Source organism: Rattus norvegicus, chromosome 5 (genome assembly GCF_021556685.1).
Source record: "Rattus norvegicus strain SHRSP/BbbUtx chromosome 5, alternate assembly SHRSP_T2T, whole genome shotgun sequence".
NCBI classification, from domain to species: Eukaryota; Metazoa; Chordata; class Mammalia; order Rodentia; family Muridae; genus Rattus; species Rattus norvegicus.
In genome coordinates, this window is record NC_141538.1 from 150534580 (window position 1) to 150562090 (window position 27511).

General features: G+C 48.8%; 2 protein-coding genes, 2 long non-coding RNA genes and 2 other non-coding genes across 42 annotated transcripts in view; 1 reads left to right on the plus strand and 5 right to left on the minus strand.

The window, feature by feature from the left end:
- The first annotated feature begins 43 nt into the window (after positions 1-43).
- Positions 44-5832, plus strand: LOC148006079 (uncharacterized). Its single transcript, XR_015621180.1, has 2 exons — positions 44-130; positions 3864-5832. It is a non-coding gene; the product is annotated as an uncharacterized LOC148006079 (long non-coding RNA).
- Rcc1 (regulator of chromosome condensation 1) lies at positions 1791-20248 on the minus strand. Of its 20 annotated transcripts, none has more exons than XM_087551043.1 (13): positions 20160-20204; positions 16623-16742; positions 10674-10743; positions 9092-9173; positions 8403-8441; positions 7288-7475; positions 6968-7147; positions 5480-5576; positions 5271-5393; positions 4587-4742; positions 4268-4387; positions 3884-4036; positions 1794-2837 (listed from the first exon to the last, which is right to left on the minus strand). In XM_087551043.1, exons 4-13 carry the CDS (start codon positions 9162-9164, stop codon positions 2662-2664), a joined length of 1305 nt encoding a protein of 434 aa, XP_087407169.1. In that variant the 5' UTR covers positions 9165-9173; positions 10674-10743; positions 16623-16742; positions 20160-20204; the 3' UTR covers positions 1794-2661.
- A 228-nt stretch (positions 20249-20476) lies between these two features.
- On the minus strand, positions 20477-22203 carry LOC148006080 (uncharacterized). Of its 2 annotated transcripts, XR_015621179.1 has the most exons (3): positions 22167-22203; positions 21266-21297; positions 20477-20872 (listed from the first exon to the last, which is right to left on the minus strand). It is a non-coding gene; the product is annotated as an uncharacterized LOC148006080 (long non-coding RNA). The 2 variants fall into 2 exon arrangements; XR_015621178.1 differs by lacking the exon at positions 22167-22203 and having other exon boundaries at positions 20686-20872; positions 21266-21410.
- On the minus strand, positions 20951-21154 carry Snora73b (small nucleolar RNA, H/ACA box 73b). The gene has a single exon (XR_015621525.1). It is a non-coding gene; the product is annotated as a small nucleolar RNA SNORA73 family (small nucleolar RNA).
- Positions 21371-21574, minus strand: LOC120103239 (small nucleolar RNA SNORA73 family). Its single transcript, XR_015621524.1, has one exon. It is a non-coding gene; the product is annotated as a small nucleolar RNA SNORA73 family (small nucleolar RNA).
- A 2915-nt stretch (positions 22204-25118) lies between the features above and the next one.
- The window catches only part of Phactr4 (phosphatase and actin regulator 4), a 70998-nt gene continuing 68605 nt past the window's right edge, over positions 25119-27511 (minus strand). For all 17 annotated transcript variants that reach the window (XM_087551067.1, NM_001427182.1, XM_087551061.1 and 14 more), the window contains 1 exon segment: positions 25119-27427. In XM_087551067.1, the coding sequence (XP_087407193.1) occupies positions 27266-27427 (162 nt within the window). In that variant the 3' untranslated portion in view covers positions 25119-27265.

The window sequence follows — 27511 nt, forward strand, 5'->3', positions numbered from 1 at the left end:
GCCCCCGAGGGGGCGTGGCTTCGACTCGGACGCCGGAAGCCTTGCTGACGAGGACGTTGAAGGCACGGTCTGTGGGGCGGATTGCCCCGCTCTTTAATAAAACCGCGTGAATGCTTCTATAATTAGAGAGGTAGGGTTTGCTCTCTGGAGGGAATTTCAAGCATAAGCACGGAGGGACAGTGACGGAGCTTCTCTGGGAGCGCGGAGTAGATACGCTTCCGCGGGACTGTGGAGGAGCCGCGGCCGTGCAGCAGCCGCGGCAGTGCAGCGATCCTCTTGTCCTGCATCCCTGCGAGGGATTCTTCATTTTCCTAAAGCCCTGAAGCGGAGGGGACTAAAGGACGGTTCTTGATAATACAAAGTCCTAGCATCGGTCACTTTTGTTTGTAGTTGGGGATGGGGAGCGTCTGCGTTGGCCTGTAAGTCTCTAGTCAGAGATCTACTTGCTTCTGCCTGTTTTGTTTTGAAATGAACTCCAGTCTTCTCAAAGCATTCCTTCTTAACGGTTGAGCCATGTTTCTAAGCCCACACTTTTTTTTTTCTTTTGCCTTAAGGTCTCCTTAGGTTGCTCCCTGGTACAAGCTATATAATCTAGACTGGCAGCAAACTCTTGGCAATCCTCCTGCTTCTGCCTCCTAAGTGCTAATTTTTGTTTTTGTTTTTTTTTTTTTGGTTCTTTTTTTCGGAGCTGGGGACCGAACCCAGGGCCTTGTGCTTCCTAGGCAAGCGCTCTACCACTGAGCTAAATCTCCAACCCCCTGTGTTCTTTTATATGACGATTTGAGTATAGGAAACTGTGCGGCGGCAGGAGACACTGGGCCGCTGCGGAGTTGGGATGTGTTAGATATCTAGCAGATATCTTGGGGCACCGAGGTGCCGGACCTAGTGGGGGATAAAAGACAACAGTATTTTTTTTTATATTTTTACAACAACATAGAATGCTTTGGATCGATCGCATGGGATTGGAGTTAGATGGTTGTGTAGCACCATTTGGGTGCTGGGAATTGAACCTGGGTCCTCTACAAGTGCAACTAGGCTCTTAATTAAAGGGAACTCCAACCTCCTAAGCTGCCTGCAGGCTGTACAGTTGAGCTCCAGGTGCCAAGCTTTTAGGAGCTGGGGTGGGCTTTGATGATGGAAGTCATGTCACTTCTGCCCCTACCAGTAAGTAATCCCGTTAAACCTCATTGGTACACCACGTGCAATTTTGGTGCTATCCATAATTTCATGTGTTCTGGTCTCCCTACCTGGGGTGAATAGACACGTGTATAGCATTTCCCCAGGACACTCGTCACACAATACCCACGGATAAGTACTAAATACACCAGCGGTCGAAAATGCAAGCAAATCAGTAAGACCTTACAGTGATGTGCTATGTTTAAAAACTGGAATTTGGATCAGGTGTGGCAGTTACAGATCCTGACAAAAGCAAAAACCCTGATTTAGAATTTAAAAATTCCATCCCAAAGCCAGGCCTGTAATCTCAGCAGCACTCAAGAGGCTGAGGCAGAAAGACTAGGTTGTCAGCTTGGGCTACACTGAGAGCCCATTTAAAAAACAAACAAAGCAAGTTATCCCGTCTCTCACGCATTATGATCATGAAGAAACTGCAGTGATCAAGAAGAAAATGCAGCTAATGCATAACTGCCCTAAACACCTCTTGTCTTCTCTAGACTTTGGAATGGCTATATCAGCCATAAACTTAACATAGACAGGCTCACAGGCAGGTAGGTGCTCTTTTTAAAGACAACAAAACAACTCCAGGGGACAGGCATAAAAACAAAGAGCCCATCTTTATAAAACTCTAAATTTATTCAAAATGTTACAAGATTTTACTCTCCCCTCCAAAATATCATACAATTAAAAAAAATCAAAACTATTTTCTCAGCCACTGTTATACTTTTCTTAGGACCAGCCTCTGCCCCTCCACACCTTTCCCTTCACTCCTCCCTCAGCACCATTAGAACCCTCCACCCCTACCCCTTCCCCAATACCCTGCCTTGACTGCCCAGCCGAGCCCAGCATGGCTATCCAGTCCTCTATGGCAGAAAGGCTGACTGATGGGGAACGGACAGGTGACACCCAAGGGACACTGGGTGCTTTGTGCTTTTGGGAGGACAGTTGGTTTTCTTCAAGTGGGTCACTGTTTTTGCCCATGGACACCTGTTTAGAGCCAAGTATTTGGCTTAGGTCACACAGAAAGCCTTTGTCCAGCTCTCCAGGCATGGGTCCATGACAACTGGATCTGATGACTATACAAACCATCTGTCTCCTCGTAAACTGTTAGGAACAGAAAGAATGGCTCATGGGAAGCAGGGCTTCATGGAGTCCCAACTTTTCAGTGTGGGCACCAAAACCCCAGGACAGGAGCCAGTGCCAGCTAGGACCACAGGAGGCAGGGTATCGAAGGGAAGAAAGGTCTAACAAAGTAAGCCTCTGGTAAGCTAAGATCTTCTGATCCTCCTCCCATCCCCCCGTATCCCACAAGTACCAGGATGATTCTAGAAAGAGGACAAAACAGAAGGATTCTGCTGTGGTGATGGGAAAGACAGGAGATGATTTCTGCTCAGGGGTGGGGAGGGGCCTTCTGGAATCTGTAGCTGGCCGCTCCTGTTCTGTGAAGCTGGGTTGGGGCCAGAAGCCAGGCCCACAAAGATGTCATCAGCTTTGGGTCTTGTCCTTAACTAGTAAGACTGTGTGCTGGCCCCCACTGGACACCGTTAACACCTCACGGTTCTCCAGCTGTTTGCCAGTCATCTCCACCGGGCTCCAGGCATCGTCCTCCTGCCCGGTGCCCAGTTGGTAGTTGGTGCCCATGCCCCAGGCAAAAACACGACCTGCAAGGGACAGAAATGGGCAGCTGTCTTTGTGGTCCTCAGCCCTGCCTTTCCACACCAGGAGATGCCTGGGATGTGGTGGTGAACTTTGGCCTGGACCAATAGCAGTCTGGGAAGGTCCCAGTCCAAGAGTTCAAGGGAGACTGGAGAGCCAGGGAGATTCTGCCCTCCTTTGCATTCTCCTTCCCCCAGGCACAGCACAAGGGCACAGCAACATTCCTGCTCTTGGACCAGCCACCTTTTGCTCTGTTCAGGATGCTCTTGAGTTTGATACGCTACCCTTTGGTAGTTATCATTTTGTTTTGTAAGGTCTCACCATGTAGTCGTGGCTGGCCCAGAACTCACTATGAAGACAAGGCTGGCTTCAAACTCACAGAAATATGCCCAACTCTGCCTCCTGAGTACTGGAGCTAAAAGTGTGTGCCCAACCCCTGGCCCAGCCCCTGGTTTTCACAGAGGACCGAACCGCTACAGTGCAGTGCCAATCCCACTTTATGAGGAAGGCCTCCCAGGTCAGCACTTCTGCAGCCTGAAATCTGAAGGTTTCCTGGCTGTGCACCTTCCTTGAGCTTTGGCAGCTACTTGTCCATACCCTCTTCTGCTAGACAGGCCAGGGCCCACATGACAGCTCACAACCATCATTAACTCCAGTCCCAGGGATCTGATGCCCTCTTCTGGCCTCTGTGGCACCAAGTACACACACAGTACATAGACATACATGTAGACAAAACAACATATAAAGTAAAAAAAAAAATTCTTGAGCCCAGCACGATGGAACAGACCTTGATCCCTGAGCTCAGAAGGCAGAGGCAGAGTCAGGTGGACCTCTGTGAGTTCCAGGCCAGCCTGGTCTACACGGTGAGAACCTGTCTCAGAAACAAAAGCAAAACCACGCCAGAGCTTCTGAGGGTCAATGACAAAGCTGCGTCATCTCCAGCACTGCCTCTGACCCCATGTGACAGGAGACACAACTTGTCAAGGAATTTGCTAGGTATCATGACCCCCGCACTTTCCAAACCCAACCAGGTCTGAGGAGCCCCACTTACCATCCTTGGACACAGCGTACCCCACTGAAGCCCCACAGGCCACTGAGGAGACCACCGGTAGCCGGGAAATGAGGGTGGGTATGCTCTTCTCCTCAGCACCCTCCCCAAGGCCCAGCCGCCCGTACTCAGCCCGGCCCAGGCTGTATGCTTTTCCTGTGAACGAAGGAGACAGAAGAGTATCAGCAGGAAATAGTCCAAGCAAGATGGATGCACACCAGGCGAGGTAGAAGATCCTCTACACGCTCTCCCGTGTGTCCATACTCGGAAGCACCAGGACGACCCTCATGGATGCAAATCTATGTCTGGCCCAAACCACGATCCTAGTGATGCGGCTGTCTCAGGGACTGCTGTCTCTGAGATGTAGAAGACTTGGGGGAGTCCTACCTTCTGAATCCATGCAGACTGTATGATGCTGGCCACCAGAGAAGCCCACCCAGGACTTGGTGGAATTCTTGAAGGATGTCAAGTTTTGAGGAATGAAGCAAGACCCAGTGCCTGGAGTTCCTGTTGTCAAGGGTGAAGGTGTTCCAGAAGCTTCCTTTCTCACTGCCATCCCCAGCAAGGCCACCCCCACCCATCCTGAGATCTTACACCACACCAAAACTCCACGGGGTCGGGTTATCCCACAAAGCAAAAACAAAGAATGAACGCCAACGCCGCGACTGGACTCAAGGGCACTGAGTTAGGCGTGATAAAGACTCACCGAGCTGGTGATAGTTGGAGAGGCCAAAGCCATACACATGGCCCTCACGGGAGATGGCGAAGGTGAAATAGGCGCCACAGAAGGCATCCTGGAACCGCACGCGGCCCCGCGTTCCCCGGGACTTCAGCAGCACACACCTGGGGACTAGGAGTCGCTCTGTAAGTATAGAGGGAGCCAGGGTCAGTGACAGAGGCAGGGTATTGTCTGAAGGAGGCGACGTAGGGTCGCCCTTGATTGGCCTCCTGTTGAAACACCCTGCTCAAAAACTTAAGTCTCAAAAGAGAAGCTTAAGGAAACTTACCATGTGCCAGACATTTTTCTGATGAAGACATTTCTCTCTTCAAAGTAACCAATTAGGGGCAGGTAAGGGCATGGGGAAGCCAGAGATAAGGGAATCAGCCCCCAAACCCTGAGTCCCATGCCCTCGAAATTATTTCCTAGCTGCTCTGGAACTCAGTACGTATACCAGGCTGGCCTCGAACTCAAGAGATTCGATGTGCCTCTCTCTGCCTCCTGAGTGCTGAGCTTAAGGGTGTACAACCCCATGGCCAGCTTAAGGCCTGAGTTTTTAACCAACACTGGAGGCACACTGGATATAAGCCAACATGGAATCCTATTTGCCTTTCACCTTCACCAGGGGATGGCTTACCAAATCCTCCCACTGGAGGTACCAAAGCCACTTACCAAGGCCCTGACGGCCACCTCGGTTGGCAAATAACTCAGGCACACGGCCCAGCTGACCTTGCTCCCCACAGCCCAAGGTGTAGAGATCTCCATCAGTTGTGAGCATCACCAAGTGGTCGTTCCCTGATGTGAGAGAGCGCAGGAAGGGTTGTCTGTAAGGCCCAAGACTGAACTCTGCCAGCTCCTGCCCACCGCGTGCCAACACTCACCCGAGGCTACCTTTACCACCTGCGTGTCCAGCTGCACCTGCACAGGCACCATGCTCTTCTTCATGGGCTCCAACAACCCGATCACACCATTATTGTCCTAAAGAGAGGGCAGAGACTCAAGCAGCCAGTCCTGCTGCCCTGAAACGCCAAGACAGTTGCTTGGCAGTGAGTGACAGCAGATAATGGACAGAGACAGCAGCAGGGGCCTGGCACACACAGAAATCCTGAAGAATGGAAACATCTAGAGTCTGGGAACTGTTGAAGTGAGGGGCAGATGCAAGTGGAGGGAAGCAGACCTGGCTATAATAAATGGTTGAAGCAGCAAGTTCTTGCTGCCACCTTCTTGTAATACATTATTTTGAGCATTTCTTTCCTTCCTCTCGCTTTCTTTCCTTCCTTCCTCCCTTCTTTCAGTTTTTTAAATGAGTCAGGATTACCCTGTGTAGCCTTGGCTGTTCTTGAACTCAGAGATCCACATGCCTCTGCCTCCTGAGTGCTGGGACTAAGGGCGTGCGCCACCAGAGCCAGGTTATTCTGAACATTTCTGTATCGAAAACATCCCCATACATTTCTTACGATGCCTCTACGGTCTGGCAGACTCCTTTAAACCCAGCACTAATGGGTATGAGTTAAGATCTTTGTGAGCCTTATCCTCCAACCCAGCTGGATACACAAAGAGAACCCAGCTCTGAAAGTCACTGAGGGCCTGGGCACAGTGGCACATACTTTCAATCCTAGAGGCAAGAGGATGTTTGTGAGTTCAAGGCTATCCTGATCTACAAGGCAAGTTCTAGAACAGATAGAACTACATAGAGAGGGGTTGGGGATTTAGCTCAGTGGTAGAGCGCTTGCCTAGGAAGCGCAAGGCCCTGGGTTCAGTCCCCAGCTCCGAAAAAAAAAAAAAAAAAAAAAAACCCTACATAGAGAGACCCTGCCTCAAAAAATAATGAATGAATGAGTAATTGCTTTTATAATAGCCTTAATAAGGAAATAACCATGAGATTCTGCTTTGTTCTTTAATTGACTTTTAACGTTTATGGGTGTTTTACAAGTATGCAGGTCTTTACACCACATATGTGCCCAGCACCCAAAGAGGCCACAAGGCATTGGCTCCCTGGACCCTGAGTTATAAACAACTGTCAGTTGCTGTGTGGGTGTAAGAAACCAAACCCACATATCTTTCTCTCAAAGACTCCAGAAAGGGGATGCAAAAGAGAATGACGCAACAGATGGGACACAGCAGCTTCCAGGGCCAACTCAGCCCAGAGGCAACCTTGACCCACCCTTTCCCAAAGACATACAGGTCATCGCACTCAAGCAAATAGGCTGTGGAGTGGGCAGGCCCATATGAAGACAGCAGGGATTATTATCTGGACCCTTATCCATGTATGCGGCCTTTAATCCCTACCAGTACGCAAGCCAAAGGGGACAAGAAAGTGGATCATTTGGGGATCCTGGGTCAATTCTGCCTGCCAGCCCCAGTCTTACCCGGAAAGAGCCCCAGAGGAAGACTCGGCCGTCTTCAGTGAGAGCTGCTGTGTGACTGTCTCCCGCTGACACTTGCACCACTTTCTCTTGTAGTTCCACTTTCCCGGGGACCATCTCGGAGCCCTCGACTGAGGTGTCCCTTCCCAGGGCACCCTCGTCATTGCAGCCAAAGGAGTAGACCTGTGCCCAGGATGTCCCATTAATACAAAGTCTGGCCCGGTGGCCTCCTTCTTTAGGTCACTCCCTGATTCTATAGCCAGGTTCTGTTTCATACCCTTGCACCCAGGCCCTATCCAACCTGTCCCAACCCTCTGACCTACCTGGCCACTTTGGCTCAGACACACAGTGTGCATGCCCCCGGCCTCGGCCTGCACAACATCCTGTAGAAGGGGTACCAAGGCCGGCTTCTTCCTCTCCAGCACACTCTCACCCAGCCCCAGCTGGCCCACGTCGCCCTGGCCCAATGTCAGCACCAAGCCTGGTTCTGTGTTGTGGGACCTGTGTGAGACTAAAAGGTGGAGAAAATAGCCCCTGAGTGTGTAGATGAGGGCAGACATCAGGGGTCATATCATGGGCTCCGGGATTGTGCCGGCCTGGGGTTCAAGCCCTTGCTCTGCCAATAGGCCATGAGTAAGACCTTTGTGAACCTAAGTTTCCCCCTTTGTGAACAGGATAACAAGGGTATCTACCTGTCTCATTGGGCTTTTTTGAGGGTTAAAATCCAAGCACGTTATTAACATGAGGAAGAGAAACAAGGAGACACTCCACCCAGTGAAATGGATCTTGGTGTGCAGGGCACCAGGACAGTGAGACAGTTTCCACAGACGTGACCCATACTGTCACCTTTATAACCGGTTACTCTACCAGCACAGCTAGCTCTGCGGACCTCCCATAGAGCCTGTTGCCAGGCCTTTAATTCCAGCCTTGGAGGAAGAGGCAGGCTAGTCTCTGAGTTATGGGATAGTCAGGGCCATCCTATCTCAAACAAATATCAAAGACAGATGACACCATTTTACAGGATATAGAACAGAGCCTCCCAGAGGGTCAACAGCCTTCCCGGGTCATAAAGCTAATTACCAGAGTTTGCATATCGGCTCCCATCTGAAATCCCCTCTACCCCAGGCTGTGATTTCCAACTCCCGAACAAGGGAGGAAAACAAACTGCCCCTTCAGTCAGCAGGGCAGCATACTTGACAGCTTCAGAGGGACGGGAAGGCACAGTAAGAAGAGAGGTGTGGGCCAACCAGTGGGTAGTGCAAGGCCTTTTGGTAGCCAATGAAAGCCTGCCACAGCCCTCCACAGTCAATGGTATCCCGGTCCCCTCCCCAAGGGTGTGGCCCTGGCTGCCAGGGCCATTGCGGCTGCACAGAGGCTGCACTGGGCAGGGAGCCATCTGGTTGGGTTTTCTGGTCAGTTGGGCTTGGCCCACAGGCACCTTGGCAGGAGCGAGGAGCAGGACGGCGGTTACGAGTGTCTGCAAAAGACAGACACTGTCTGAGCGTGCGTCAACACTCCTCCCTCCCATGCTAGGGGACAGTTTCCCTTGTCCTCACCACACTCTGGGATTGTAGGAGAGGAAAACGACAGGACAGGTCCCTAAACGAAGCTGGGATGATATCTCAACAACAGGCTGATGGAGCTCTTGTCTCCACTCCATCAAGGGAGGCCTAGCCTCAGCCAGAAGACGTGACCTGCCTATGGTTACAGTGACAAAGTAGCAGGGAGGACCTGAAAGTCCATTAGGCCCAAGAGCCTCGGGCTTTCAAACTGTCAATTCAGAGCAAGGGGACCTAAGGCCGACGACTTCTCTGATTACTGGGGGGAGGACCAAAGTACCTTAGACAGGCAAAATCATGCATGTGTGTGAGGCCAAGTTCTAGGTTCTTGGTTGGGGGGTACCAGCATTGCTCCGAGGGCTCTCTGGTGTGCCCTGACTTAGACCTCTTTTCTGTCTGACCGCTAAAGAGCTGAGCTAGGTGAGATGCAGGAGAACCTCAGCTGAGCAGGGTCCCTGGACATCTAAGCCCCCATAGCTTCAAGCCAGGGAGGAAGGAGCGTAGGCCCAGCTGTCTCACTGTTCTGAGAGAATACTCAAGAGCCAAGAAGGGATCACAGCCAGCTTACCTTTCACCTTCTTGCTTTTGGGGATAGCATCTTCTGGGGGTGACCTTCTCTTAGCTATGCGCTTGGGTGGCATCTTCCTGTCCTGAAAAAAAGACCCAGTCAAATACTCCATGTCAGAATAACAGACATCGTCTGTGAATATTTATCAAACCCTGAAGAGTAAGAGGACTCACCCAGCAGCCACAGCTCGCGACATCTATCCCAGAGCCATGTGACAGGTGAGGAATGACCAAGCTCACAACTATTCGGCTGCTACACTGTGTGGAGAATGAGCTTAACAGTTGTAGACTAAGGGCTGGGATGTAGCTCAGCCTGGCGAGAATCTGTGCTGAGCCAAGTCCAACTCTTTCCAGCACTCCACAGAGCCTGGCGGCAGATTCCCGAGATCTCAGCACTAGGAAGGTGCACTTGGGGAGAGGTCAATACTAGTGAACTGGCCACACGGGAATATCTGTGAAAGAACTATATGAAGCCATCAAAAATGATGCTTCTAGGTTGGGGATTTAGCTCAGTGGTAGAGCGCTTGCCTAGCAAGTGCAAGGCCCTGGGTTCGGTCCCCAGCTCCGAAAAAAAAAAAAAAAAAGAAAAAAAAAAAAGATGCTTCTAGAAATGAATCTGTCGAACAGAAAGATGTCTCTCGTGACAAAGAAGAGTAGACAGGAGCCAGGTGGTGCCTACTCAAGACCCCAGCACTGCAGCACCCCGAGTTCCAGGCCAGCAGGTATCAAACAACAAAAACAGAGAGTGCAGGTCTTTAATCCTGACACGTACGTGGGAGGCAGAAACAGGAGGATCTCTGGCCTGCATAATAAATTCCAGGCCAGCTTTGGCTACACAGGGAGACCCTGTCTCAAAACAAAGCAAAAACAAAAACAAACAAACAAAAAAAATCCCATACAACACAAAATCAAAATGCTCAACCCCAAAACAAGCAGTCTGAATACCACTGCTATCCATCCTCGCTTATTAAGAACTATTATTGGGCTGGAGAGATGGCTCAGCTGTTAAGAGCACCCGACTGCTCTTCCAGAGGTCATGAGTTCAATTCCCAGCAACCACATGGTGGCTCACAACCATCTGTAAAGAGATCCGGTGCCCTCTTCTGGTGTATCTGAAGACAACTACAGTGTATTTATATATAATAAATGAATAAATCTTTAAATAAAAAAAAAAAAAAAGAACTATTATTTTGAAACAGGGTTCGCTGCAGCATTAGGTGGCCTTGAACACATCATCTTCCTGCCTGCGCCACCTAAACTGAATTTACAGGAGGGAGCCTCCACGAGTAGCTGACATGCAGTGTCAAATGAGCTGGCACAAGGTGCTAGGGTGCGGCTCCTGGGCAGAGCACTGGCCTAGCTTGTCTAGGCTCTTCGTTTCGTCCCATAAGAGGAAGAAAAAAAATAAAGCCGGGTTGGGGGTCCACCTTTAGTCTCAGCACTCAGGAGGGAGAGACAGGCAGATCTGGTCTACAGAGTGAGTTCGAAGACAGCCAGGGCTACATAGAGAAACCCTGTCTCAGAAAACCAAAACCAAAATAAAAATAAAGAAATAAAGTAAAGCCGGGAGTGGTGACACGCACCTTTAACCTCCGAAGACTAGCCAGCCTAGTCTACACAGTGAGTTCCAGGGCAGGAAAGGTTAAGAGAGGCCTAGACTCAAAAACAAAAAGAACTCAATGAAAATGGTCCGTCCCACAGTAAATGCTTGCTCAAGAAATCAATGTTGGTGGTAGGGTGGTGTTTAGGGTCTTCCCTAACTGAAGAGACACAAACCTATTGGGATCTAAGCAAACTCACTGGTCCTTCTCAGTGTCCCCTGGGGATCAGGTCAGCACCACCAGCTGCCTCCCATGAGGTCCAAATGCCTCAGGCTTCCCAGTTGTCACCTCAGCCTGTATGGACTTCTGACTCAGAGGGAGGCGACCAAAGCATCTGAAATAGGCCCAGGATCCTGCAGAGCCTGTGTGGGTTGTGGCTGGCCCGGTTCTGTCATGAGGCAGCCATTCTGATCTTTGAACAGCTTCCACTCCTCCTGCAATGGAAGCCCCGCCCCTGTGCTGCTCTGAGACCCCTCTGCCCGCACTGAACATGGTTGCTCTTTGGGAATCACTGGGAGCTCAATCCACCTTCCAGGACTCTAACAGGAAATGACAAAGACCTCTCAGGGTGGACAGAAGCCTGGGCCACACTGCACGCCCCTAGCAGAGAAGGCACTCGGTGACGTGTGCACCAATCTCACAAATATTATGAAGTGCCTGGGGTTGTGCCGAGATGCACGGCAAAGACAGAGGAGGCAACCCTGCTTCCTGAACTCAGGAGCTTATGATCTAGGAAGAAAGTAAGCTTATTACAAAAGTCTGTGAGGTACAAGCCATTCTTAGCCACACAGTCAAGCAAAGGACAGCCTGGGCTACACGAGAGCCCGTCTCGAAAGCCACAGCAAAGGGATTGCCGCTCAGGTGTATGAACCTGACTTCCGAACCCCAGTACTCACAAGCCGAGCACAGCACACATCCTAGTGTGTGGGCAGGCGGCACAGAGACATAGATCCCTGAAGCTCACTGGCTAGCAGGGTACCCTAATGGTGCACGGAGCTCCAGCCTCAGTGAGAAGCCCTGTCTCAAAAAGGCAGAGCACAATCAATGAAGACAGATGTTGCCAAACCTCTGCACACCACATGCACATGCAGGCCCTCATTCATGTTCAGATGAACAACACAGGTACGCCACACACGAAAAACTCAGCCCAGTCCAGAAAACTGAAGACACAGCCCCTCCTATTCACGGTCGAGGAACCTGACACTCAAAAAGGATGAGTGTAGGAAGCTGACCAAGACTGACCCAGGCCACAAACAAGTCCCTGTCTCACCACTGCTACCCAAAAGTGTCACCTAAAGGCACACTATAACTCAGGCTGGAATTTAAGATGGCCTGAGCCAAGTCCCTTAGGATTCCTGACAGCTTTAGCCAAATTCAAGGAGCAGAAAGCAAAAGTCAAGGGAGGGGGAAGATGGCAGCTAGGACTTCCCTAGAGGGGGAATTGTTGCCGGATCCAAGAGTCCCCCTCTGAGGGGAGAGATTATAAGACACCTCACTTGTCTTTGAGCCACACATTCTTCATCTGTGCCTGGGCAACTCTAGTTGCCCAGAAGCAAGGCAGGGGAAGGGCAGGACCTTCTAAAAGGTGGGTCCACGGTGGGCAGAAGCAGGATTTGTGACTGCCACAATTCAAGGCCAGCCAACAAAAGATTGCATAGTGAGACGTCTCCTGCTTCAAGGAATAAATGAGTCATGGCTCAGTGCTGGCTGCTCTTCGAGAGAATCCAGCTTTGGTTCCCAGCACCCATGGTTTGCTCACAATCATCTGTAACTTCAGTCCCAGGAGATCCAATGCTCTCTTCTGACCTCCTTGGGCCAGTGCATGTGGTACCCTGACATACATGCAAAGTATATACATACATACATGTATAAAAACAACCCTAAAAAGTCTTCTGTCACTGTATTTATGCCCCCCACGTCCACTCCCTGAGGCTCATCTTCTAGGGATTTAAAAACTGGGAGAAGGGTGAGTCAACTTCTATAAATGCATCTACAGTGCATGACCCTCTTAAGAGCTCAGACCCGTCCCCATGTCAGAAATAGATGTGCAGACCAATCACGGGGGAGATGACACCCCAGAGGACACGCCCCCACCAGGGCTGGAGCTGCCTGAAGTCTGTCTCCTTACCTGCTAAGTCACATGTGTAAGTACACTAGGTTAGAAACCTACTAGGAGCCGGTATTATCCAGTTACTCCCATTTCTGGAGCACTTGGCAAGGCCCAGAGGTGGTGCTGCCCCACCCAGAACTTTTCTGCTAGACTTAGGGCATGGCTGAAGAATATCTTTGTGGGAAAGGCTACCCGGGGAGAAGGGAAGGTCTGTGCAGGCTGCTGCCGCTGCGCATGCACACTTCACACCAGGAAGGATGTGGTACTGCCTGGGGTTATTTGTTGTTTTTTTTTGTTTTTTGTTTTTTCCCTAGGGAGAGGAGCAATAGCTTCTAGCAGATGTTAGAGCCACCAGCTTAGCACAGGTTACAGGACACATTACTTCCTTTGATAGGCAAGGAGACTAAGGTTTAAGAGACTCTAGGGGGACCTGCCCGATCCAGACTCCGGCTCTCGGTTGTCTGCAACCAGAACCTGGTGGATCCCTTCTAACATCTTTTCTGAGCGCCATTCGGATTCGGATGCTCTTCTTGGGGGAAGCAGCCTTTTGTATCCTCCACACCCTCCCCACAAGCACCAATGTCTATGACCTCGAACACTTCTAGTGGTTACATGTGCTGCACCCCGTGTCTGGAGGACCCTGACCCTGTTACCCAAAACAAATTAAAGCCTCACCTGGAACGCTATCCCCAACCCTCCACAGCCCGGTTCCGGCTTCCGCTTCGGAGTTCCCGGTCTGTTTCATACCCTCAGCTTGTGCCTCGGCACACGTGGTCGGAGGACTTAATTTCTGAAGAACCAAAGACTTGGCAGCAGCGACGCCCAAGTTCCACGGACATACTTTGCTGATCTCAGAAGACCCTAACTGTGGACCCATGGAAGTCTCGCCAGGGAGCCCCTGCGCCCCGCAAAGGGCACGGAGGCCCGCCTTTGTCACCATTGTTCCCCAGAGGCACGGAAACATCAGGCAGCCAACGACCGGGTGACACCGGGTTGATGGGGGTTAAGGGCAGGCGATGGTCTGCGAACGCTGCCGCTCCCTCCCCACCGGCGGCTCCCCGAGCTCACCGCGGCCGCGCGCGCCCGGCCCCCGCGCACCAGCCGTTTGAATCTCCCGCCGCGTAGCGGAGCGCGCGCCCGGAGCGCGGCGGCTAAGGGGCCCGAGTGCGGGCGAGGCGGGGCCCACGCGGGCCGGAGCTCGCGCGCCCGGAGCGCCGCCAGCTTCACGTGCAGCACGCCATATGGGCTGCGATCTCGGCCCACCACGACCCCGCACGCCTCCCGGTTTCCCGTCCCCAGGGCTCCCCACGAACCCGAGCGCGACCTACCTCGGTGCAGGGCAGCCACAAGCAACTCCGGCGCTCGGCGGCCGGCCGCGAACTGCCCCGAGCATGCGCTCTACAGGCCTCCGGCCGCGACCCTGGCCTGAAGGGAAAACATAGAGCCGAGCGGCCCCTGGCGGCCACTGAGGGAAGTGCGAGCGGCTGCTCCTAGTTTGTACTCCGTTTTCTGTATTTGGGAGACCCCCAAGTGGAATTAAGTGGACAGATAACCAACTGGTGGAGAAACTACTAGAGTCCTAATTTGTTTAGGAAAATGTGATGTGTTGGGGGTTGGGGATTTAGCTCAGTGGTAGAGCACTTGCCTAGCAAGCGCAAGGCCCTGGGTTCGGTCCCCAGCTCCGGGAAAAAAAAAAAAAGAAGAAAATGTGATGCGTGAGATCAGTACGGAACAAAACAGGATGATGGTTCTTTTGGTTCTTTTTTTTTTTTTTTTTTTTTTTTTTTTTTTTTTTTTTTTAGGATGATGGTTCTTATTCTCAAAGTATCTATGCAGAAGGCTAAAAACACCCCAGCCTATACAAAGTCATCTGACTCAGTCTAGGTAGGGCTCAGGAACGGCTAATTAAGTCTAAGTGGAAAAGGCATTCAAGATGAATAACATTTCCTTATTTATCACATGTATTTTTCAGGCAGGTATGTCTGTGCACCATGTACGTATATGGTGCTTGCAAAGGCCAGAAAGAGAACATTGGTTGCACCAGAACTGGGGTTAGAGATGGATGCGATCGGCCACGTAGGCCCTGGAATGGAATGCCCATCTTCTGTAAGAGGTTAAGAGCACCCTTGGGGTTGGGCATTTAGCTCAGTGGGGGGTTGGGGATGTAGGTCGGTGGTAGAGCGCTTGCCTAGCAAGCGCAAGGCCCTGGGTTCGGTCCTCAGCTCCGAAAAAAAACAAACAAAAAAAAACCAAAAACAAAAAAACCAAAAGAGCACCCTTAACCTCTGAGCCATCTCTCCAGTCCCAGAGGGGTGACATTTGCAAAGACAGAGAGTAAGACGTGAAAGTAGAGGGCAAAGGACTAGTGTGCCTATGGAGACAGTGTGTTACTATGGGAAGGTTCTGGTCACAGGATAAAATGCTCGGAACGTTAAGAATGGTCTTTGGGTAGAGTGTAACCAAGAATGAAGAGGCAATGAGCAAATGGGAAGAGGAGAAGGTAATGCCTGGGTCGGTGGCACTGCCTATAATCACCCCATCGTTCTAGAAGCTGAGACAAGAGATTAGGAAGGATACATCGCCAGATTCTATCGGAAAGAAAGAAAGAAAATTGGGGAGAGGAGCACTGGATGTAGCTCAGTGCTTTGCCTAAATGTGAGGTGCAAGGCTCACCTACAAGACAGTAAAGAGAAGGAAGGAGAGGATAAGGCAAGGCTGGGAAGGAAAAAGATGACTCCGAGCTGGGAACTGTTGGAGTGGGAGTGGAGCTGACACCGGAAACAGAACGCTCTGAGAAATGGCTTAGGGCTGGAGAGATGGCTTAGTGGTTAAGAACACTTGGCTGCTCTTGCAGAGGTCCTGATTTAAATTCCCAGCCACCAGTGGCTCACAACCATTTATAAATAAATCTGTTGCTCTCTGCTGGCATGAAGGTATAAACGCAGACAGAGCACTCCTATACTATAAAACAAATTTAAAAAAAAAGAGAAAGAAGTCCTCTCACTAATATCGTCACACAAGCAGCCCTATAAGATTTAAAGTGTCCCTGAGGAAAAAACATTTAACTAGGTTCAGAGCGCAGTAATCTGTACAAAGGGTATTTTCCATGTTTTGCAATTAAAACCGACATTTTTAGCATTTTGAACTTTTTTCTTTTCTTTTTTTTTAAAAAGATTTATTTATTTATTTATTTAATGTATACAAGTACACTGTAGCTGTCTTCAGACACACCAGATCCCATTACAGATGGTTGTGAGCCACCATGTGGTTGCTGGGAATTGAACTCAGGACCTCTGGAAGAGCAGTCAGTGCTCTTAACCACTGAGCCATCTCTCCAGCCCCCTAAACTCTTTCCTTTACCCTTATTTTTGAGACAGGGTCTCACTGTGAGACCCTCCTGCCTCTGGCTTCCTAGAGATGGGAACAAAGGCGTGCCCCATCGTGCCCAGTTACTAAAGAGCAAGACTGGCACCTGAAAAGGGCTGGCACCTTGGTCCACGTGCCAGCAAGAGTGGGGTTCACAGCTTGGGGGAGGGGCCCCTCACCACACACAGCTGTCACCTACCATTTTACACTCCCCTGACAACACACGTTATATTTTCATTCGTGTGTGCATGTTCATGCTTGTGGAAGTCAGAGGGCAACTCTCAGGAGTAAGTTCTGTCTTCCTACAATGTGGTCCCAGAGAGCCAAGTCAAGTCTTCAGGCTTGGTGGCAGACAGTTTCACCGACTGAGCCATCTCCTCCGGGTGACTGCTTCCAGCTGCGTTTCCCGTACTGTGTAGAGCCTGGTCCTAAGCAACCCCCCGATTTTGTCTTACCTTTTCAGGTTTACTTCTGCCTCCATCATGACCTCTCCTGGATGGTAGACGGTGAAGTTTCTCCAAGCTTCACCCTGGAAACTCCAATGTCTTTCTCCAAGATCTTATTCACTCACATGGCTTAATGTAATTACAGAAAAATGACCATCATTTATCTTCCCTTAGAAAAACATTTTTTTTTTTTTTTAAAGAATTTGCTTGGAGATTTAGCTCAGTGGCAGAGCACTTGCCTAGCAAGCGCAAGGCCCTGGGTTCGGTCCCCAGCTCCGAAAAAAAGAATAAAAAAAAAAATTGCTTCAGGAAAGCCTGTCTTTGAAGAAAGCCCAGGCCATTTTCAATCTCCAAATCCTAACTGCTTCAGCTTCCCAGTGCTAGAAGTGCAGGGGTGTGGCACCAAGCCTCTGCCCCTCAAACCCACTCACTTTTAAAATCCACTTACATGTTGTATCTATGAATGTTCGAACTACATGTATGCCTGAAGACCAGAAGAGGGCATCAGATCTCATTACAGTTACTTGTGACTACCATGTACCCCTAATAGTAAGTCAGGAGGGAGACTGCAAACATGAAGGAGAAGTCCTTCATTCCAGAGCCTGCTGGAATCCCTTGCCAGCTAGGATGAAAGAATTCTGGTGCAGTTAACATTTGGTGGAAGGTTGCTAGAAATATGATCAAATAAGACTTAAACAGGGCTGGAGAGATGGCTCAGCGGTTAAGAGCACTGACTGCTCTTCCAGAGGTCCTGAGTTCAATTCCCAGCAACCACATGGTGGCTCACAACCATCTGTAATGGGATCTGATGCCCTCTTCTGGTGTGTCTGAGGACAGCTACAGTGTACGCATAAGCAGTAAATCATGCTTAAAGCCTGCACATACATGAACTTGGTTATGGCCCCACTGCCTTCCCAGAGGTGCATTTTCTGGGTTTCTCACAAAAAGACAGTTCTGTTTACAATAAACTGAAGTCTCCACACCTCTAGGGTACAATCTGTCAGAATCTTACCCAGGACACCCCAAGGTCATTCCATTTCTCAGTCACTTTCTGAAGACTTGCTCTGTGTGTGTAAAGACAGTTACACACTGCTTGGAGAAGCCCGTGTGTGTGTGTGTGTGTGTGTGTGTGTGTGTGTGTGTGTAAAGACAGTTACACACTGCTTGGAGAAGCCCACGTGTGTGTGTGTGTGTGTGTGTGTGTGTGTGTATAGACAGTTACACATTGCTTGGAGAAGCCCATGTATGTACCCTTTCCCTGAGCACATTGCTAACAGTCCCTGTGCTTAAATCACTGGTTCTCAACCTGTGAGTCACAACCACTTGGGGAACTCTACTCAGTCCGGGCTTCTGGAAAAGCAGCCAGTGCTCTTAATGGGCCATCTCTCCAGCTTCAAAGCCATCTATTTTTAACTTCATGTGTGGGTTTGTGCATTGGGAATGCACAAACATGCAGACTGCAGAAGGTGCTGGAGCCTCTGGAGCTGCTAAATGTGGATGCTGAGACTCAAACTCCCGTTCTCTGAAGAGCGGTATAACCCTCACCCATCGAGCCATTTCTCAGGCCATTTAGATAAAATCTCCCCATGTGCTATATATATATATATATATATATATATATTTTTTTTTTCCCCCACAAAACCTGAGGTAGAAAACAAGGTTAAAATTGTTGTTCTGAAGGAGTGGCACGTGCCTTTAGTCTGAGCACTCAGCAGAGTTCCAGGACAGCTAAGGTTACATAGAGAAACCCCGCCCCCCCCCACCCAAATACCTCACCCCAGCAATAGATAAAAATAATATTGTTGCTCTTCCAGAGAAACTTGGTTGGAGTGCCAGCATCCACATGGTGGCTCATAACCATCTAAGTCCATTTCTCGGGGTTCCCATACACACGGTACACAAAAACACAGGCAGGCAACATTGACACATTAGTAAGGGGCTAGAGACATGCTTTGGCCATTAAGAGCATTGATTGCTCTCTCCCAGAGGACCCAGGTTCAATTTCCAGCACCACCCACATGGCAGCTCAGAAGTATAAGGCTCTAGATAGGGAAGCGGACACTTTCATAGTTACATGTGCACGCAAAACACTGATGCACAAATTATATACTTGAAAACTTTTAAAAAAAATAAATCTTGGGCTGGGGATTTAGCTCAGTGGTAGAGCGCTTACCTAGGAAGCGCAAGGCCCTGGGTTCGGTCCCCAGCTCCGAAAAAAAGAACCAAAAAAAAAAAAAAAAAAAGAAAAAAAATAAATCTTGAAAAAAATTAAGGAGGCGGGTTAAGACTTTAATCCCAGACTTAGGGAGGGAGAGGAGGGAAAATCTATGAGCTGGAGGCCGGCCCACTCTACAGAAGGAATTCCAGAATAGCTAAGGCTACAGAAACATTGTGTTGAAAGACAAAAGGGAGAGTCCAGCAAGTTATCAATAATCATAGATGGGGGATCGGGATTTTCTATTCAGGATTAAGCTATTAAATACTTGTGTCTAAGTGCATACATGCTCTCTCTGCATTTACATGCCTGTGTTCATGGAGCCCAGGGTATTAGGTGGGTGCTGCTATGTATCAGGTGCACTAACCACTGAACCATCGCTAACCCCATTTTTTTTTTTGTTTTTTTCGGAGCTGGGGACCGAACCCAGGGCCTTGCGCTTCCCGCTAACCCCATTATTAATCTCTTTATAAGACCCTGTTTGTGGCACACCTGTAATTACAGCAGACAGGTGGAGCCTGAAGTCAACCTGATCTACAGATTTCCAGGTCAGGACTCACAGGGAACCATCTATTATACACTGGCTGGGATCTTAGCTGTTCTGTGTGCATGTATGGACATGCCACAAGAGGCCATCAGATCCCATTATAGTTCTGAGGCACCAAGTGGTTGGCAAGAACTGAACCTAAGACCCCCGGAAGAGCAGCCACCACTGGTAAGATTCCCCAACATTTTTAGGAGACAAGACTCACTGTGTAGCCCTAGATGGCCTCTGCCTGGGACTAACCTTTCCTGTTAATTTAGGGTATCATGCACAGTAAGGCATGCATTAAGCTACACTCCCCAGTCCTGTATACTTATTAAGCATTAAATTGTAAGCATGTCTACGTAGCTGGGCATTTGAAGGTTACCAAGACAACTGTGATTGAGGACAACCTCTGAAACTGGGAGGTTGGCCATTCTGAAGCAAGGGTGCTTGCATAGGAACAGAAATTGTACTTTAAATCCAGGCAGCTCATCTCACAGAATGCAAGATTTAGTCTCTGACCTCAAGAAAAATTCCTCTTGCACCTTGAAGCCTAGGTACATATTCCTACCCAGGGTCCTCAAGAAACTTAAGGGCAGGTGAAATAGCTGAAGGCAGACTTACACACAGAACCTCCCAAGGTCACCGGATTCCACTCTGGAGTATAAACATTAGCTAGTGTCTATTGAGAATGCTGCTCCATCTACCCTTTCTGTCAGAGGGGGCCACAGATGCAAGTATTGCCCCACTGCAGGCCCAATTTATTTCCAAGAACAGGGAAACATACCAGCATCTTCAGGCCTACCTTCGAGGTGCCCCCTCAATGCCCCCATCATTGAGGGCCCTGACTGCTCCGTGGAGGCAGGCAGCAAGGAGTCATCAACTTCCCATTATGACCTCAGGATCTGTCCACCTTCTATCACAAGGCTACCCAGTTTTAGGACTGTCCAAGTTGAACTGCTTAGGACTAACCTCCCAAATTCACTTGACTAGTTTCCCACCCAACACTATCACCAGAGCAGAAGGAATGTAATTTCAGTACTTGGATGGATCAAACATTCACTCGGTTTATCTTGAACCCATCTGTAGCCGTCTGCATGCACACATTAAATCACAAGAAAAGGCATTCAAAAAGCTTTAATTCAAACTTGTCAGGCATATCACAAAGACTCATAGATTACAACTGGATCGAATAACCCATTCTGGATCTGAACTCATGGCTACAATCTTACAGAGAACATGGGAACAAAAAATATAAAGTTTATATAACATGGTCCTGGGGAAACCTCCTGGACCTCAAAAAGGAGAACCATGCTTCATTTTCACAAATCTAGACACAACCTGTATGGAAAATGTAATTGCCAGACAAAATTGAGTAGGCACAAAAGCTTGTCCAGCTTCCAATGGATGAGGCCATAATATGGACAAGATTTCACCAAGCTGCATATAATTAAAAGGCCTCAAAGTCTTTTATCAAGTAAATCAACAGGCACCTGTACAGATAGATCCTCTTCTTTCCTGAAAGAGGGGGGAAAAAAATACCACAAACATTACATTCCCGAAGGCGGCACAGCAAAAGTCTTATCACCTTTAAATTTTTGTTTCCTGCATGGTTTGTCTCCTCAGTCACGGTCCACAGGACTCTGAGAAGTCGTAGGAATATGCAGGCGCAGACTCGAAGCCCAGCTCCATCTCCAACGTTGTGGAAAGGGACTGTACATCATCGGGCAGTACCCTATGCTCCCGTAGGCCACTAGGACAGAGCCCGGGGAGAGTGACCTCCCGGGGTATCCACGTTGGAATGTCTGGTTAGTACTCTAAAAATCAGTCAAACTCAACCAATACAGACTACACACACCCCAATTAGTGTCCCACCACTATTAACTTAGACACACGGAACAAAGAACGTACCTCAATGAGTTCTTTGGGATCACTCATCAATTCTGCAATAGAAGACACTCCGTCAGTAAATTAAACGCTTAAAGTACGCAGACCCACCCCCAGATTGCGATTTAAGACTGTTTCCTGCATGGTTTGTCTCCTCAGTCACGGTCCACAGGACTCTGAGAAGTCGTAGGAATATGCAGGCGCAGACTCGAAGCCCAGCTTCATCTCCAACGTTGTGGAAAGGGACTGTACATCATCGGGCGGTACCCTATGCTCCCGTACGCCACTAGGACAGAGCCCGGGGAGAGTGACCTCCCGGGGTATCCACGTTGGATAGTCACGGGAAAGACATTTCTTTTGACAAAATGTCCCATAGTCCTTGTCAGATCTCCAGCTCGAAACAACGCCTGGCTTCTGAGTGCTGCAACTATCGGTCTCAGGCACCCCATGCAAACAGAACACAACACGTCCACCCAAACTGTTCAGACATCTACGTGAACGGCTCTCTGAATAATGGCAGATGAATGAACAAGAAAACTGCAGAATCTGGCTACCACACGTTGGAGAGAAATAAAATTCGGGGAAAAAGGCTCAACGACTTTTAAGTTAAAATCGAGCGCTCGAAGGCGGCTAACTGCCCAAATCACACCACAGGAACAAAAGAGCCTGTTTTCTTAAGTAGAATCAACCTTAAAGTAAAGTGCGTAGACATCGTTAGTTTCCCAGGCAATAATCCAACTGGCTTTGAGATCCGCGAAAGAAGGCCGGTTATTAGGCCGAGAAGCACGTGTCCACACGCCATGCTGGGCAAATGAACCCGGCTTCCCACGCGGAGTCCGCACAGCCGCGACTCTTCCTCTCAAACCCTGGGTGCCGAACCACGAGGGAAAACCCACAGCAGCTGAGATCAGCATATGGTACTCACCTACAGAGTACAGGCCCAGAGAGAAACCGGTAAAGAGACAGAATCTCGCCGACGCAGCCGTATTTATACCTTAAGCAACTTCCGGAAGTCAGCTGTTGCCGACTGCGCCTGCGCAGGTCACGCGCACTTAGAGCCATTGGAAATGCGCTAAGGCTGATGGGATCTACTTCAGGTCGAGTTTCACCTCAACTGCGATCGGAGACTTTTGCGCTATTAAAGTTTTGGGTCTTGATGGCGTAGAATTGATGAGCTCGTGAGGTTTGTCCTCTCTGCCTGGATACACTGGTATAGGCAAAATGAAAAAAAAAAAAAAGCTAGGAAACGCTTTCTAGATTCCAGAGCTTGAATCTACTTTGTATGTGGAAGGCACATTTGATACAGAACAGAGGTGCCTCTCGAAGAATTGGCTACAGTTAAGAACTTCCCATGGAGGGGACTGGAGAGATAGCTTAGTGGTTAAGATTCCTGGTTGCTCTCCCACAGTACTTATAGGGGAGCTCACAGCGCGTCGCTCCCTACTGAGCTGTCTGTTAACTCCAGTTTCAGTGGATCCCCAGACACATGGTGCACAAATAGGAGTAAGTACATCAAAGCACACACACACACACGAAGCAAAACAACAACAATCATGCATTCTCAACGGGAAGACACCAGCCTAAGATTTGAGGTTCTTATCCACACCCGTTTAAAAAGCGGTTTTGTGCACTTTCCATACAGACATATAAAACTAATATAGATGTTGACAATAAAATATGGTGATGCTTAAGATATTTATCACTGGGTGGGCAGGTACCTGAACCGCAGGGCTGCACACAAAAACCACGAAATGCTGTAACGAGTACAAAGCGCTCCACCATCATACATGCACAAGCAATAATGCAGTAAGGATCTGTGTCAGGCAAATAAATTAATGGTGTCATTAAATCGAGGCTAGCCTGATTAGAAACACTGGCCACGGTCCTCTTGATATATCGAGATGTGTGCTGAGTTCTTCACAGGTGTGCACCACCACTGCCAAGCAAACAAATTTTTTTTTTGGGGGGGGGTTCTTTTTTTCCGGAGCTGGGGACGGAACCCAGGGCCTTGCGCTTCCTAGGCAAGCGCTCTACCACTGAGCTAAATCCCCAGCCCCGCAAACAATTTTTTATAACTTGGTTTTTGTTTTTCAGTATGGGGTTCTCTGTATAGCCCTGGCTGTCCCAGACTCAGTATGAAGAGGAAGATGGCCCTCAGGCTGCTTTCGTCTTCTAACACTCCATTTTCTGAGTAGAAAAGTAACATTGTGGGGCTGGAGAGATGGCTCAGCGGTTAAGAGCATCCGACTGCTCTTCCAGAGGTCCTGAGTTCAATTCCCCGCAACCACATGGTGGCTCACAACCATCTGTAATGATCTGATGCCCTCTTCTGGTGTGTCTGAGACAGCAACAATGTAAATAGGTAAATCTTCAAAAGAAAATACAAAGAGGCAAAGTGTAAGTTAATAGTTTTGACTTCATTTTCACATTTTAAAATCTACTTAACAGCAGTAGTGGCTTCTGAGCTGGTTTTCTTTTTTGTTTGTTTCTGTATGTTCCCATCTTTTATATGACCCCTAGTTCATTTGGTACTCACTAGACTCTGTTATTACTGAATGTGTGTATGATGTATATGTGGGAATGCTCCTGCCACAAGGTGTGGAGGTCTGAGGAAATGCCTTGTGGGGGTGCTTCTCTCCTATCTCTCTGCCCATTTCTGTGCTCTAGCTGTCCCTTAGGCTTGGTGGGAATTGCTTTTACCCACTGAGCCATCTTGTTGCCTCTGCCCTCTCCTTTCTGACATGGTTTTCCAGACCTCAGTCTCTCTCCACAAAGAACCAAACTTCATCCACTGTTCAGTAAATCCTGGGCAGCGTGCACCTTCAGAACAAACTTCTGGAGACATTTTAACTCCAAGGCTGCAGTAACAACTGCAGTAACAACTACTAATTTGGGCCACAGGAATCTGGGATCAGAAAAACAGCCAACAAAAAGTTCTGACTCCTGGTTTCTTTTTTTTTTTTTTGGTTCTTTTTTTCGGAGCTGGGGACCGAACCCAGGGCCTTGCGCTTCCTAGGTAAGCGCTCTACCACTGAGCTAAATCCCCAGCCCCACGACTCCTGGTTTCTTGTCACACTTAGTAAAGGGTAGTGTGCCAAGTGCCAAGCAGCAAGTGAGTCATTGCTGAGGTGCCCTGGGCTGAAACTGGGCAGCCTGCCTGTAAGGACAGGCAGCACCAGCTGCTCTGGTGACATCAGCCTGAGGGTCAGTTAGCCGTGATCCATATCGAGTAAATCCTTATAAGGTAGACTGAGTGGGCTCTAAGTCCTTGTCCTCAAACATATGCAAAAATAGTATTTGTTTTGACCTTAAAGAAATAACCTGACCTGTACAATCTCATTTTCCAGATAGGGTGGGTAGAGGCTAGGCAGGCAAGGCCTGGACATAACTCCTCTCTCTGCAATTCAGAGATTGAGAGTGAGAGAGAATACCATGCACCCCAGGCTATGCTGGATGATTTTGAATTTGCTATGTTACTCAAGATGACCTTGAACTTCTGACTCTTCTGCCTTGGCTTCAGAAGCATTGGGGACACTTTGTCTTGCTGGTTTGCTGCTGGGGACTGAACAGGGCTCAGTGCGTACCAGGCAAGCGCTCTACTGAGCTGCTATACCCCAGCCCTGTGATTTTTGTGCATAGCAATTCATAAGCAGACTGTTTCGCCTCTGGCTACACTTAACACTACTGTTCACCTTCTTTTTATTGGACGTCATTAGCAGTATTTTGGGATCACTTTTAAGTTGTTTCAATCTTCTGGAATAAAACAAAACAAAGTAAACCCACAGGTCAGGGCTATGGCTTAGTGGCAGAGTAATTAACACACATGAGGCCTGAGCTCACTGCACAGCATTCCAAAGTAAAAAGTAAGAAGTCCAGGTTTTTTAATATTCTAAAATACTTTAATAATTAAGATTGGTGGGAAGACTGATATACAATGTAATTATTTATTTTACAAGATTCTGTACACTGGAGAAGCATCTTAACCTACAACATGAGAAGCTTTTACCCTTTTACATTATGATTGTAAGCTTCAAATTACAGAAAGAAACACGTAATCAACTTTTATATACATAAAAACAAAACCACGGGCTAGATGCCGCCCTAACAGATGACGCTGCAGAAGACGAATGAGATGAACTGTGAGTCAGGGCCCTTGATGGCACACACAAGCACACGGGGAGTCAGGCTTGGCACTGTGAGGCAGGGAAAGCAGCAGGGAGACAAGACAGGCAGGCATGGTGGGTGCCTCTGTGAGCCCTGTAAGCAGGGGGTGGAGGCAGATCCTTGGCTACATTGTGAGGTGACATGAGAGCCTGTCTAATAAAACACAAAGTTACCACAGCACAGGCAGCACAGGCCCATAAAGTGCTCTATAAACCCAGGACTAAGCAGGAAGGAACAGGGGTGGAGCAGGCACCCGCCTCGCTTGTGAGAACTGAGCCTCCCTCCTTCAGGAGCACAGAACAGAATGCGATCACAAAGGTTAACAGCTCTAGCAACCTTGTACCTAGACTTCTCACAGACTGGGAGGTGGGACGCAGTCTTTTTTTCATAGCCAGAAACTATCTGGCAGTAAGAGGGAAAAAAAAAAAACAACAACAAAAACCCAAAGCACTTTTTCCTCCATAGAGAACAAAGTACGAGTTCTAAGGTCACTTTAGCTTTTTTGTTTGTCCTGTATTCTAACTCTTTAATAAGTATGACGTTGACACAGAGAACATTGCTGAAAAAATATAGACAGGAAACAGAATAAAGCAAAAAAAAAAATTTAAAGACGCACAACTTACTAGATGTTAAGGTGAGAAAAAGCTGGGTATGACTTGCCGTCTATGATCCCAGACTGGGAAGGCTGAGTAAGGAAGACTTCACTTCAAAGGCTAGCCTGGGCTACATACTGAGGTACAAACTAAAACAAAAACAAAAAATATAAACAAACCCATTATAACATTTCTCTACCACTTACAATGTAAATAGAATTCAGGAGGGAACGGTGAGGCTGTGTAGGTTTCAGGAGAAAAGTTCTTTGAGACAATAAGCAAACCAGCACCCAAATGCAAACGGGGAGGCCTGACTAGAAAACACAGGCACCAACCACGCTGGCTCCAACATGGAATGGAAAGACAAGTGAGGTGTTCGCTGTCGGGAGGTGGGAGGGGCTAATGCTGTAGAGAGGGACTGTGCAGTAAGGAGGGTCAAGAGCACCAAGGAGAGGGCTCTGTCTAGAGGCACGCGCACCTGTAGCACACAGTGCTCCCACAGGTGCTCCCACACGGTGCTCCCACAGGCTGAAGTGGTTTACAATATCATTTGGTACAAGGAACATATAATAGTCTACCCTCTGAGTCAGTTCTCTACCAAACTGGCGTTATTTAATATTAAGGCCTTTTTCTTGGTTTGTACACAGGAAATGCACTCAAGTGATCACTTGGATTCTGGTTACAGCTCAGACCATGGAATGAATAAATTCCCCCATTTCTTTAAGTTCACTTTAAAATAAGGGCCAGCACTTGGGAGGCCGAGATGGGAGTTTGCAGGCCAGCCTAAGCCACAGAATAAGATCTTGTCTCAAAATAAAAAGAAAGGACCTAGGATGACAAGTACCAAATAGAGGAAGGGACAGGCCAGAGCCTGAGCTTCCTTCTGGTCAGTCCTTAAAGTGCGGTCTCTGAACTGACACCAGTGAGGTCCAGGCACTTTCTCTGGAAGCGGGTCCCTTTTGCTCCAAGGGGTGGTGCCTCCAGAAGGTTTTTTCTGGTAAGAGGACTTGATGGCTGAATTACGCCTGCATGAAGACTCTCAGACAGAGCAGACAGGCTAATGGTACAAACGGCCCCAGTACACGCAGGTGTCTTAGGGCAGCTTGTGCTGCGGCCAGTAAAACTCAGACCCTGCAAGTGGCTCTGTGCCTCTGTGGCTGGTGAGAGAAAAGTCCTCAAGTCTGCTGCAGTGTTGTTAAAAGGCTCAAAACTATCTGGTGTTTCGTTCTTCTCTAAGAGGTGCACAAGGATCCATACCGAGGAAAGGCTACATGCATACGAGTGCTGTCTGCCCTGAACCAGATCCCAGAGCAGGTCTGGCTGTGCAGGAAGTGTTATGGTCGCCCTGGAGACAAGCAACAAAACAGCCATGCTTTCCCAGTGGTCCTTTAGTTCCTTTCTCAGGCTTCAGCTTCATGGGCGATGGTAGCTGGAAGGGTCAAAAAGAAAGACGTTATCAGACAATGGAGACTGCTTTTCTGTTCTTGAAATTTGTTTGGAAAAAAAAATCAAA

What these genes read in the sequence shown, in the direction of transcription:
- Rcc1 (XM_087551040.1), bottom strand. Translation starts at nt 9,164, where the DNA reads ATGCCACCCAAGCGCATAGCTAAGAGAAGGTCACCCCCAGAAGATGCT. An exon ending in GGTGGTAAAGGTAGCCTCGG is followed by an intron (nt 5,394 to 5,479) that starts GTGAGTGTTGGC and finishes CTCTCACATCAG; the next exon opens with GGAACGACCACTTGGTGATG. An exon ending in AGGTGGCCGTCAGGGCCTTG is followed by an intron (nt 4,743 to 5,270) that starts GTAAGTGGCTTT and finishes CTATACTTACAG; the next exon opens with AGCGACTCCTAGTCCCCAGG.